Source organism: Vespula pensylvanica, chromosome 2 (genome assembly GCF_014466175.1).
Source record: "Vespula pensylvanica isolate Volc-1 chromosome 2, ASM1446617v1, whole genome shotgun sequence".
Classification (NCBI taxonomy): Eukaryota; Metazoa; Arthropoda; class Insecta; order Hymenoptera; family Vespidae; genus Vespula; species Vespula pensylvanica.
Genome location: NC_057686.1, coordinates 587,686 through 600,348, shown reverse-complemented (window position 1 = coordinate 600,348; position 12,663 = coordinate 587,686). Strand labels below are relative to the sequence as shown.

At 30.4% G+C, this 12,663-nt stretch overlaps 4 protein-coding genes across 12 annotated transcripts in view; 2 read left to right on the top strand and 2 right to left on the bottom strand.

Moving 5' to 3' along the window:
- Positions 1-1,077: 1,077 nt before the first annotated feature.
- On the top strand, positions 1,078-5,274 carry LOC122626978 (probable serine/threonine-protein kinase tsuA). The gene is made up of 8 exons (XM_043807647.1): positions 1,078-1,297; positions 1,709-1,783; positions 1,859-2,050; positions 2,136-2,300; positions 2,427-2,573; positions 2,655-2,739; positions 2,825-3,061; positions 3,147-5,274. The coding sequence occupies exons 2-8, from the start codon at positions 1,709-1,711 to the stop codon at positions 4,544-4,546; spliced, it is 2,301 nt and encodes a 766-aa protein (XP_043663582.1). The 5' UTR covers positions 1,078-1,297; the 3' UTR covers positions 4,547-5,274.
- LOC122627243 (cilia- and flagella-associated protein 70) lies at positions 4,981-10,500 on the bottom strand. The gene is given in 21 exon segments (XM_043808247.1): positions 4,981-5,625; positions 5,692-5,841; positions 5,924-6,044; positions 6,102-6,232; positions 6,296-6,442; positions 6,529-6,692; positions 6,979-7,127; positions 7,201-7,334; positions 7,406-7,585; positions 7,619-7,825; positions 8,142-8,265; positions 8,346-8,488; positions 8,579-8,727; positions 8,843-8,997; positions 9,045-9,145; positions 9,209-9,385; positions 9,511-9,758; positions 9,829-9,997; positions 10,000-10,269; positions 10,330-10,425; positions 10,492-10,500. Coding segments are annotated over 21 exon segments (3,114 nt in total). The 3' UTR covers positions 4,981-5,535.
- LOC122626983 (carbohydrate sulfotransferase 11-like) overlaps positions 6,686-12,663 on the top strand; it is a 29,826-nt gene continuing 23,848 nt past the window's right edge. For all 3 annotated transcript variants that reach the window (XM_043807656.1, XM_043807654.1, XM_043807655.1), the window contains exon 1: positions 6,686-6,855. The gene's annotated coding sequence lies outside the window, so the exon portion shown is untranslated. The remainder of the gene's footprint in view (positions 6,856-12,663) is intronic.
- LOC122626977 overlaps positions 10,593-12,663 on the bottom strand; it is a 19,652-nt gene continuing 17,581 nt past the window's right edge. For all 7 annotated transcript variants that reach the window (XM_043807640.1, XM_043807639.1, XM_043807642.1 and 4 more), the window contains 3 exons: positions 12,388-12,536; positions 12,144-12,302; positions 10,593-12,050 (listed from right to left, as the gene is read on the bottom strand). In XM_043807640.1, coding sequence (XP_043663575.1) covers positions 11,930-12,050; positions 12,144-12,302; positions 12,388-12,536 — 429 coding nt within the window. In that variant the 3' untranslated portion in view covers positions 10,593-11,929. The remainder of the gene's footprint in view (positions 12,051-12,143; positions 12,303-12,387; positions 12,537-12,663) is intronic.

Sequence of the window (12,663 nt, the reverse complement as noted above, 5' to 3'; positions counted from 1 at the left end):
TCTCTCTCTCTACGAACGAGAATCAAAGCACTCCACTCAAATCGTTCAAATGTGTATCGCATTACCGAATTGCTCGAAACCCACTTGTCCACGAATATTTACTACATATTAGATCGTAGAAAAACAACGAGCATTTTTTAATCGTAACGTTCACGCAAACAATGTAAAAAATGCTTCGTGTTAAAGGAAAATTCAAAAAAAAATGCAGTTGGCAATACTTACCAAAAAAGTATCTTCGTGATCAAGAACGATTCGAAAATAAGCTCACAGGTTATATCTTCCAAAAACTAATTTTTCTTTTAAGGCAGTACGAGAACGAAGAGAAACTGTTGATCTATCCATAATATCTCGGTAAAAAGCTTCTCACTAAGTGCTACCATCTCGTGTAACATACCTTTCCTTTGGCCCCGTTTTAATCCTACAAATTTTGCTTGCGCGCGTAACGGTTACGTCTACGAGGGAACGTGATTCGTCGTAGACTGATCGTTCGATGAGTTTGTTCCTTTGTATCGACGATATATTTACCGTCGGTAATTACCGACATAGTTTTTATCCCGTCGGTAATCTAGGAACAAAACTTTTACGACCATTTCTTTAACAATGACTCTCGATATCGTAGATACATGAATTTTATGTTTCTTCGGTTTCTTTAGTTTTTCACACAATGAGACGGCAACGGCTGATCAAACTATACGTTTTTTTACTTGTTTATTTAGCTTCGTTCCTTCCTTTTTTTTTTTTTTTTTTTTTTAATTCATTTTTTTTCCTCATTGTTTGACAAAACAAATACGTTCCTGAGCATTCTGGGTAATCGCGGTTTATTTAAAAAATACTTGTACAAAATATCGAATTAAAAAACTCGAAATGGAATATTCTTTTGCGACGATGCGGTCGAACTTTTAGGTCGTTAAGATTAATGCATGTTTGGAAATGTTAGAAGAGAAGTAGGACATGGGGGGGAAAGATGAATTTCTAAAAGATACATTTTTAGTAAATTACTTTCACCACGAGATGGTCATAGTGTCGCATTGCAGGTTCCGATGAAAAATATGCAACGTTTGACTATCTGTAATATTTCTACTTAAAGCAAATCCCGTTCTACCTGATTCTACCCCGTTACACCCAAAGTGGATACCTTACGTTACTTTGGTTCCACTTGTTTTTTAATTCGGTCATATTAGTTTCACCTGTTTGCATTCTACAGGTTGTACCATTTACTTCTTATATCGTCATTTATCTTTTCATGACTGATTTCAGTTCGGCAAGTGCGTAAATCCGAATATTTTCTCCATAAAAGGTAAGTAAAAAATTATAAGTTAATTTAAAGACAGACATTCTCGATGTCTATTTAAGACAAGGAATTCAGAAATGACATTCCTTTCAAATTATCTCCTAAACATGGTATACCATGCCTATAAAAAAAAAAAAATCATTTCAATAATCCAATTCGTATGAACGATCACAGCTATGGTCTAAATTTAAAATATTAATCTTGCATAAATATATACATACGCGCACGCACACATATACGTATAAATTATCAACGAGATGATAAGTATGTACAAGTACTTCTTTAGTATGCATATATTAATATACAAACACATCCAATAATTATAATGTGAAACGATCCAAATTAATGATATAATACAGCCAAAAATATAGAATACGATATACGCTTTATCCAAAATTGACGTTCTATCGAATGCAGATGGCATTTAGCGAGCTAGAAGAAAGAATTAGTAAGATCAGACAACAAAACGAAGAAATTAAAAGAAGACACGAAGTAAGTTGGAACAATAGCTTGCGAGATGTTTTTGACGTATACGAATAATGTATGATTAATTTTTAACACGGTCAGGAAGTAGAGGAAGATAAAAAGAATGCTGCTAAACTAAATGCTTTGGTACAAATGGTACCGTCAACGGATTGGCCAGAAAGGAAAGAGCCACCTGAATATTCAAATCCGCCTAAAGCTACTCACAAACAAAAATCTGCTACGAAGGAACAATCGGAACATGTTCAACAGCATCATCCTAATGACAGAAGAAAAGTATGTTTTTTGTTATCGTGTCGAGTAATTACTTGTTGTACGAACATATCTGAATATATAGATATATATGTGTGTACATACACAGGGCGAAGGACCACCACCAGACCCTAAATATAATTTCCTCGCTGATGCCGAAAGAGAAGAATATAGCGTACCGAATCAGAGAGACAATACTGGAAATAAGAATCATAATAGATCGGTACGGGGTAATTTTAAAAAAAGAGGAATGGGAAGAGAAGGACAACAAAGGGTAATTGTATTTATACGTATGGACGTATATACATAATGTTTGTAAACTACAGACGTTTTTTCAGCAAAAAAAGACTTCTCCACGAATACGTCATTTTTATTACTCACAGTTTTATATCCTGTATAGGGTAGAACATATCACGGAGCTCATAGAGACGAACACAAACCGGAGTACGAAGCTTGGCGAAAAGAAAGAAACCGCATCGATGAAGATCGTATCAGTAGACAAAAAACTGCAGAAGGCAACTGGCGCAGAGAATGGGATAATGATAAAGTAATTTGCTATCAGTTGAATGGAAGCTGTTAAAAAATTCATAAATAAATTTAATGAATTAATCGTATATCCGCTTAACAGGCTCATTTAGTGAATGAAATATCAAAAGGGGAAGGAAAAGTTACTTTAGGAGATTTTACAAAAAAAGATGGGAGATATTCGGACGGTAAAAAAATTATGGTTTAAAATATTTACTTTTTTCTTTTTTTTCTAAAATTTCTAAAAGTAATGATAGATTTTTATTTTATCAGGCAGTGGGTATGCAGGGCATAATCGTGGTGCTTATCATAAATCCTATCGAGGATCTCCTAGAAATTTCCATAATAATCATGATTATCATCATATGAATTCGTATGATCAACATAATCATGATATGTCTTCCATGCCTCTTTCCGTGGACGAACGAACCGTTGTTGCGACAGATAAAAGCATCAAGGTAACATTAAACCAAAGCAATATGACGAAGGGTCCTGTTATGAGCGTCAAAGGTATATTTAATACGATTAAATCGACAATAATTTCGTTCACAAACTGCCTTACGTATAGAACTGGAATTATATCGTTTTGTTTTAGTCAATTCACCAAGCATAGCTGGTACAGGAAGAGTTGGTCCACGACAAAGAACTCGTGTTACATATAGTAGTCATTCTGACATGGATACAAATACGTACGAAAGTGGATCATTCTCGCGACAAAAATCATTCGAAGATAAAACTAAAGGAAATCATTACAACAACGTGCAAAGGACTCCTAGCTTGAGAAGGCCTCAATCGCAAAAAAAGAAAGAGAATGGTGCTAAATCTCCGTTTTCGCAACGAAAGGAATTTAGAAAGGAAGCTTCATCTGCGAATTCATCTAAACATTACGAAAATGGATCACAACAAAATTTTGTACGAAAAGAATACAAGGATTCACAAAAGTTTCATTATCCACCGAAATCATCGAGAACGTCGCAGAAAAATACGAAAATATCGAAAGACGATTCGGTTAGTGTGACAAACGAGAGCTCGATCAAAGATGAGAAAAAGGTGGTAGTAAAAGTAGAAAACGATACTTCGATCGAGTCGCCAAAAGTAAATATAGAATCTCCAAACGAAATAAAAGATGACGAAAGCTCAACTGTCGTCGAGAAAGAATCGAAGAGTGATACTGATGAAAATAATGATATTATTTTGAAAAATTCTGAATGTTCACCTTGTAACGAAGAAACGGTGAATGAAAAAACCGAAGACTCGTGTCAAGACGTAAACATCATTTCTATTACTAAACAAGATAGCGTTAGTACTTCCGAAGACGAACAACACATGGACGAAGAAAAGAACGAAGAAAAGAACGAAGATAATTCAATCGTTTCGTCACAGACGGCGCAAGATATTAATAATGATGTGAAAAATGCAAATGATGAAAATAAAGAAATTGATAACGCGACTACAAATAGTCACAGTCCTGACAATAACACGAGTACTCCTGATATCACTCCTGATATCAATCAAGATGATACGAAAATTATTGAATTGGTCGTTCAAGATAACGTGTCTAACGCGAATGATGAAAAAACGAAAGAATCGCCCGAGGAAAATATGAATCAGAGTAATAACCAAAATGATATTGTTGCAACGACTTGTGAAAAAATATCTGAGATTATTGTAGAAACTCGTTCTGAAACATTGCCTGTTACTGACACATCTGTGATGGCTGTCGAGGAGAATGATGTCACACATTGTAATAATGAAGTTCCAGTTGAATCTATAAATAATATAAATGATAAAAATACTATTGAAAGTTCTGAAGACACATTGCCAATATGCATTGATAAGGTATCGTCCGCTCCAGCTGACATAATAAAAAAAGATAACAATGAGACATTTGAGGAAGCAATAGAAAAAAAAGAATTGCAAAGTAAAATCGTCGAGTCAGTTGCGGAGGATAAACCCATTGAAAGTGAAATTACGCAAGCTAATCCTGAAAATTAAGAAAACTGATATAAAAAATAATCCATTCTACTAAATATCGTCAACATAAAATAAGTAAATATATACTAAAATCGTAAAAAAGAAAAAAAAAAAGAAAAAGAAATCAGAAATGCAATGCATTCAGATTATAACAAACGAAAAATTTAGCTGCTGCACAAATTATATTTTTAAATGTTGTTTCAATTAGTTATATATAAATAATAGTTAAAAATGAAACGTTGTTTCTATAATTTATAATTACGTTGGTAATCTTTTGCTAGTGATATAACGATTATTAATTTGGGATTCACATAAACATTCAACAGAAACATATTCTAATCAATTTGATATAAGTTTATATGTTTAAAATTTCTATGAAAATTCATTTGTATTTTTAGAATTGCGTTACAACATTTATATAATATTTTCAATTACTATTATTATATAGCATTATGTTCATTTTTTTTTATGATTACAAAGTCTAATGTGATTTTTCGATAAATTTAACTTGCTGATGTTGCATCAATCAGAAAAGGATAGTATTTTTATGTATTTTAGTAGACTATCGAAAAATATTTTTATAATTCGCTTCTAGAATCAGCAAATTAAAGAAAATTAAGTCACCCCTATAACGATATAAACTGGGATTAGTCTGTCGAGAAAGTTTCTAATTTGGATCAATGCCAATGCCAAACAATAATCATTTTATTTTAACCGAATAATAATAATTATTGTTATTTTATTTTATAGTTTATTTGTATTTATTTTACTTTATTTCCAATTTATTATTTGTTTTTATTACCGAAGTTTATGTTCCATTATATACATTTATTAATTTTTAAGTTTCTTAGAAGCTTTCAAATATATATGACACAGATTGAACGTCGCACTCTACATTTATTATGCCCTAAACATTGGAAAGATAATGCATTTCCTTTCATCCCGAATTATGAAGACATACTAACGATCTCTTTGTTCCTAAACTTTACCATTTCACACTTTACACCATTTCATGCGACTTGTAAAATTTCTACTTCATAATTCAACCGTTCCATGGATTCTTTTATCGCATTCAATAATTTTTCATTTTTGAGATTATACTAAAAAACAATATCTCCTGTATGAAATAATATTTTTCTTCCAATAACTTTTCTAATAACAATTACCTTGATAGCCTGTCTGTAACATTGAGCAAATTCTTCGTATCGGTTAAGAGAAAGATTCAATAAGCACAAATATCCCCAAACATCTACATTGCAATTATCGATCTTGTTCGCTTCTATCAAAGCTACTTCAGCTTCCTTTAATTGATTCAGCTTAAGAAACAAAATATCAATTAACATAAAAAATCATACGGAGGAACGACGATAATTGCTTTTCATTAAAAATGTTGTTCACTTCATAAAATGAAATTCCAACATGAAGCCAGCTTTGACTCGTCGGTGAAGTCTGGCAGGCGTTTAAAAATACTTTCTTTGCCTTTTTGTATTCCTTTTTATTTTCGTAACATAGTCCTACCCTAATCACGATAGGATAATTATATCTTGCAATTTTATTTAATAGCTGATATTAATACCTTAATTGCAAAAGATAAATATTATCTGGTCTGTTAAAGAGCATATTAGCAAATTCATAACATTTTACGGCTTCTTCGAAATCACCTTCTTGGAAATAACAATGTCCCATCAAACAACCTATCGAGTAATCCTACAGAAAGAAGTTAATGGAGTAAGAAAAATAAATCGTATGGACTAGAAAACAATGTTAAACCATTCCGTATTGACATCGGGCTTCCTTCAAATGAGATAAAGCATCGTCGTGTCTGTGTAAGAGATAATGTTGCACTGCCATATAATATAATAAATACGTTGATCTACCTGTCAGTGACATTTCTTGTGCCAGTGCTATACCAGCCAGCTAGATAAATAAACGAACTTATATGGATGCATCTTATAAGCAATGCGTATAACTGAATACAACAAATAAATAATAATGACAATTACATCGTAGAGATGAAATTTAAGTAACAAGGTCGTTGTTATCATGTATATATTATCTTGTGGACAATGGATCATCGACCACGCAAGAGGTTCTCGATCATCGATCTCTGTATCTCGATTCTTGTCTTCCATGCATTCCTTGGCTATCCGAATCGCAATGTCTATTCCTACATAACAATTTCGTTTCTACGTGCGATGTGTGAATATACGTATGTGTATGTGTGAAAAAGAAAGAAAGAGAGAGAGAGGAAGAAAACAAAGATCATACAAAAAGATGATTCCTGTAAATACGAAGAAGTTATTAAGAAGAAGTTGCATAGAAAAACTAAGGTAATAAGTATCGCTAATGGTTAACCTAAAAATAAAAATTTAATACTGATAATTACTATACGTAGTAAAAAATGTTGAAATAATTTTGTCACACTCGAGGAATGATAATTTGATTATCAATACCTGGATAATATTCGATACGAATATAAAATAAATGCAAGATCGTCCATCCTTCGGCAAATAGTGGATAAAAATCGGTAATACTTCGGAAAAAAATTTCAGCTTCTCGAAAGAGTCTTTTTTCCATTAAAATTGCCGCGTAGACTAATAACCTATATAAATAAAATAGGATTGTAAATGACTGATCGATAATTTCGATCGATGAGATTATAAATAAGATCCTACGCGATTTTGTGACGATTATTTAAAATAATCGCTTCTTGACAACATTCCTCAGCACGTTCTATATCCCCTATCGTTAATAAAAATACTGCGTAATTGGTCCACGTAGTAGGGTCATTTTTTTCTTTATCGATAATCTAAACATCGAAGACAAAATAATGAGTCTTCCTAAAGACTAATTGATTCGAATAAAAAATTTAACGAGTACGGTAGTATAATATTTCCTTGCTTCTTCGATGTAACCTAATTCATAAGCTTCATCGGCATAGAAATAAAATCTCTTTAAATCAGATACGATCGACCTTGAATCACTCCAGAAATTTACTTCAATAGTTTTGTTAACGATCGTGTGCATAAGTTCGACCAAATAAGTATACGCGTTCACTATAAAATTCTAATAAAGAAATGATCGTGTAACTTATGTATATCGTCCGATCTTAAATCGATTATAAGCATGGATTTTGAAAAAAATTAATATTGATACCTGTTCTTCGTAGAAATTTAAAGTATACGATGGTAATTTAAATTTGTGATCTAAAAGTAAGATAACCTTTGTCTTTAATGCGTTATACATAGACAAATAAGTCCCGGTTTTGTACAAGTACTGAATGAAACATGTTAATTCGTCCTAAAAAAAAAAAAAAGAAAAAAGAAATGTACTAATTTTATATACAAATATATTTTTTATGATAACTATGACGTTAATTAGAAATAAAAGATTACAAACCGGTACGTAACAAAATTTCAAATGTTCGTCTTGAATATTTTCTTCGTAAGAAGGAAATGATTCCTTATTTGTTTCTTGACAAAAATCCTATCCACATGGACAATATTAGAAAATGATTTGAATTAAATGCAGATTTTAATATGTTTCATATATATATATATATATATATATATATATATATATATATATATACATAAAATATTAGTTTTTCTCATACTCTATAACTTTCTGTCATAGTTTTCATTAACGTTTCGATGCATTTCGTATATTGATCCTCTGTCAAATCTGCGGAATATGGATAATATGGTTTTTTATCTGTTGGTGTTGTCAATTGATGGATCCTAATGTTAAAGAAGAAAAATGTAGAATATCTTAAATAAATGTAACATTGAGAGTTACATTTATATTAATAATAATTTACAAATTAGAAAAATCTTTAGCTAGTCGACAAGCAACAAGTGGACGATAAATTTCGATCTCGATTATTACAAATACTGGTTCATTGTTTTCCGTGACTACTGGTTCACTCGCAAGTATTTCTATTTCTGTTATTACCGATGTATTCTATAAAATTAATAGATTAGAAAATATTCGTAAAATATTGATTAATTGGAGTAAATGAAAAAATTATATATTCGCTTGAAAATTTATCACTTTCGTCGAAGCTTTCCCACGTTTATCTTTTTCTTTGGGTTCTTTCATTTCAGTATCTATTAAAAAAATATTTTTCTCAAATCCTGTATGTTCCATAAGATCAGTTGCATTAAAGGTATGTAATTGCGATGCAATTCGAGTTTTTCTTTCTGAATTAAAAAATCAAAAATCGATGATGTACGCGATACTATATATAATTATACAATATATATATATATATATCTTTTTTAAATTTATATTTGAATATTTTACTCGTCTACTCACGTCCAGGAAATAACAGTTCGCTTAAATCAACGTAACATTGATAAATCTTAGACATTTCTCCAAATTTTACTTTGACTTTATTATTCTGCGTTTCTGTTACCATAAATTGAAATGGCCAATATTTATATCTATATAAATATATATATATATATATTATTATTAATTATTATCTTGTACTTTTAAACAATACATTGATTCTAACTTGAAAATTTGACGTTGCAATTTTTTAATGTCATCGTTTTGTAGTATGTGACGACTCATAGTGTTCCATTGTATTCTCGGTACATCTTTTTCCACTATATTCTAAAATTAATGAAATTATCAACGCTTCGTATGTTTCTTTGTTAAATTATGTATTTCATATACCTGCAATTTTAATTCCTCTGCGAGTGTGTTCTTTACATCGTTGTAATTACAAGCTAGTTTATATTTCGACAATCTAGCGCGACTGTTTAGATGTGACAAAGATGTCCAACATTTACTTTTTTCTATATCTCGATCATGGATCAATTTGCCATCACCGTGTATTATCGCTTCTGGATCCTTCGATCGATAATTAAAAAAAAAAAAAGAAAAAGAAAAGAAGTATTTTTTCACCTTACTAATTTATTCGAAACATGTTAGAAAAAAATAAATTTATTATTACGATATCAAAGAAATATGCCTACTTCTTGTTCACCATAAAGAAAAGTACCAGCTTTGTAATCCATATTATCAGTGAACGAAGATAATGGATTAAAAATACTTTCTATGGTAATGTTTAGAAAATTAAATTCTAAATCAGAAGGAAAAAATGGTTTTTGCTCTTGTTTAATTTTGACCGTTAAACATGGAAGATTAGGCCACGACACAGCATTTCCATCGAATGTAAATTGTGCTGTTTCTAAAATTAATTTTTCCATAAATAAATTCTCTCCTGTAATATAAAAATTAATTTATGATTTTTGATTGATCGTTCATATAATTTTATATATACCGGGTGATACCTAATAAAATTGGCATGAGGTCGACATTGCACAATCCAATAATTTTTAATTTAAAATCCTTTTTAGAAGGAATTCGCGATTTTTTTGTCCTCGCAGTATCCACAACAGTAGGTGTAGCATTTTCGTCTTTGTTGACGCTTGATACTGTAACTATAAATTGAAACATAAAAAAAGAAAGGAAAAGAAAAAAAAAAATATATTTAACATAATAATCGAAAAGTAAGAAAGAACGCAAAAAATTTTACTTAAAAATGGAGTCGAAACTAGACGATCAATGGCATTTCGATCGGAAATAAATACTGGAATTTGAATAGAAAAATTAACATCGTATACAGGTGGTGGTTCTTTGATACCAGCTTCGATTTTGATCGGATTACTTTCTCCCAATATATTTGAATTATGTTCCACAGATATGATCACATTTGTATCTTCGTTTCTTATCTGTAAAATATACTCTTATGAAATATTTTCATAACGTATAATAATTTATAAATAACTTACAATATTTTCTATAGTAATTATAGTTAATTCGATGATTCTTTCATCGGTAATCTCTTCTTCTGAGATCAAATTGTAATTTATCGATTCGTCGTTTGGCTATAATTAAAATTGATATTAAAATTTATATCTGTAATAATATCAAATAAATACGAATAACTTTACCGTATTCATCTTGTCAAATAATTATGAAGAATATTTCATTTGTTTACTTATTACATGGGTTAGATAATATAATAACATATTTCAGAGTAGACAAAACGAGATTCGACGTATTGTTCGATATATTTACTTAAAAAAATTCATCTTACAAACCATTGTACTGCATACTGCATATTGCACTTATTGTTCTTTCGGTAATGGATTCTTTCACTGGCGAATAAATTTCTTTTACGATTATAAATCATTGAATTTCCATTGGTACTGTGTTAAATACGAATAGATACGTATTTTAGATAATAATATAAAAAAGGAAATATATATATATATATATGTGTATGTATATATATGTATATATATACACATATGTTAAAGACATAAATATCAAAAAATGATGGCCAATAAAAGTCGGCCGATTAGAAAGACGTTTAGATTAACGATCATACATCAAATGATTTATAGTAAAGGATGTATGAAAGGTAACGTATTGGGGCGAAGGCCATGAATGAGAAAAGTGAGGATCATGTAAAAATAAATGTACATAATAACGATTAAATTTCGACCGCTCTTGGAATAATTGTTGTTGTATCGATATCATTTTTGTTATAAATAAAAATCGAGCATCTTTTCTTGGCCTAAAAAGATCTTTGATTTCGCGTACGCAAATATTCAAAATTAAATAAATTGAATGAGATGTCGTTTCAATAAAATGTTTTCTAGCTGAGTAGTCCTTGTAACAAATAAAAATGATTTAAGATGAATTGTTCTCCGATCTCAAGTAACGAATATTCTAATATAAAATCTCTATTTTTCAATGGAGATGCACAAGATACTAAAGATTCGAATCATATAAAATAATATTCTATGTCATTATCTCAATTAAAAAATCCTATATCTTTCGAGATTCAATCATACGAGTATCCAAAATATTCCTATAGTCAGGATCCTGTGAAATATCGTATAACTTCAAGAAATCTTGTTCCAACTTTTTCCATTAAAAACTGGAACAGTCTTTACCAAAACGAACAAATCGGGCTTGTTATAATCTAATTTTCAATCGTCATTGTTATCATACAGCTGCTTGAATTTCTCAAAATCTTTGTCCTCGATCTTAATAACATCAATCTCCATTGTATGAAAAATTTAAAAAATTTCTTTACAGGTGAAAACTATTGTCAAGAATGTGTTAAAATAATGACAGTTAAATCATATCGTTTTTTGATTTGATCTTGAAACGCTCGTTATCAATTATATTGATTAGACCAATTCTATAAAACTCATTGACAAATTCTCATCACAAAAGCTGACAAACTGTAGGTACCTATTGCACCGGTACGGTGCAGGATTAAGAAGTTAGTTTTAATAAATATTTATAATATTCAGATCCTTCTTTTTATGTTATCAAACATTAATTCGTGACATGTGAGAATCGCTTATCATACGACTAAAGCGATTTCAAAGTTTTATCGATATGCCTCAAGGTTGTTTCTGGTACGGCGTCGGTCAAAGCTTTTTGAAAACCCTCACAATTCATTAATCGTCGGAAAATCTTCTTTGCGTGATTTCTATAAATAAAAAAATAAAAATAAAAAATAACATACGTGACGTAACGAGCGATTAAAAGAGATTATAAACATTTGTAATGTATTAGCACTTGCCTTGCATCTAAATTTCCGTCCATCAATAATTTAGCTCCTGAACCAAGCAATTTATCTCTAACATCACGAGGTAACATCATAGCGTGTTCAGCTCCAATACGATCTACGATCGATAATAATAATCTCGCTGTGGCTGCTCTTACAATTGCATTTTGATGACTAAAAATTTAACGAAATATTATAGTAATAATTTTGCTAAGAAAATAATATAATACTTATCGAAAATGAATGTTGTTTAACGCACTTTGCACCACGATATACAATAATACCGATAGTTTTATGTGGAGGAAGCGATTCGACCATTCGATCTAACGCTGCATTACTATCAGCGCGTAGAAAACGATTCGTATCTGCTGTTCTATGAAGCAACGGTCCAACGATATCATCGATATCCTATAAATATTACAGATAATTTATGGAACATAAAAAAAAATTAACTTTAAATATCAATATGTATTACATAATATATAATAACGATATATTATATAAACGTTTGAATTTTTTTTTTTTTTTTTTTTTT

Coding starts and splice junctions, on each gene's coding strand:
- LOC122626978 (XM_043807647.1), top strand. CDS start 1,709: ATGGCATTTAGCGAGCTAGAAGAAAGAATTAGTAAGATCAGACAACAA. Junction 2,301..2,426: donor GAAGAGAAGGACAACAAAGG/GTAATTGTATTT, acceptor TATCCTGTATAG/GGTAGAACATATCACGGAGC. Junction 2,740..2,824: donor AGATGGGAGATATTCGGACG/GTAAAAAAATTA, acceptor TTATTTTATCAG/GCAGTGGGTATGCAGGGCAT.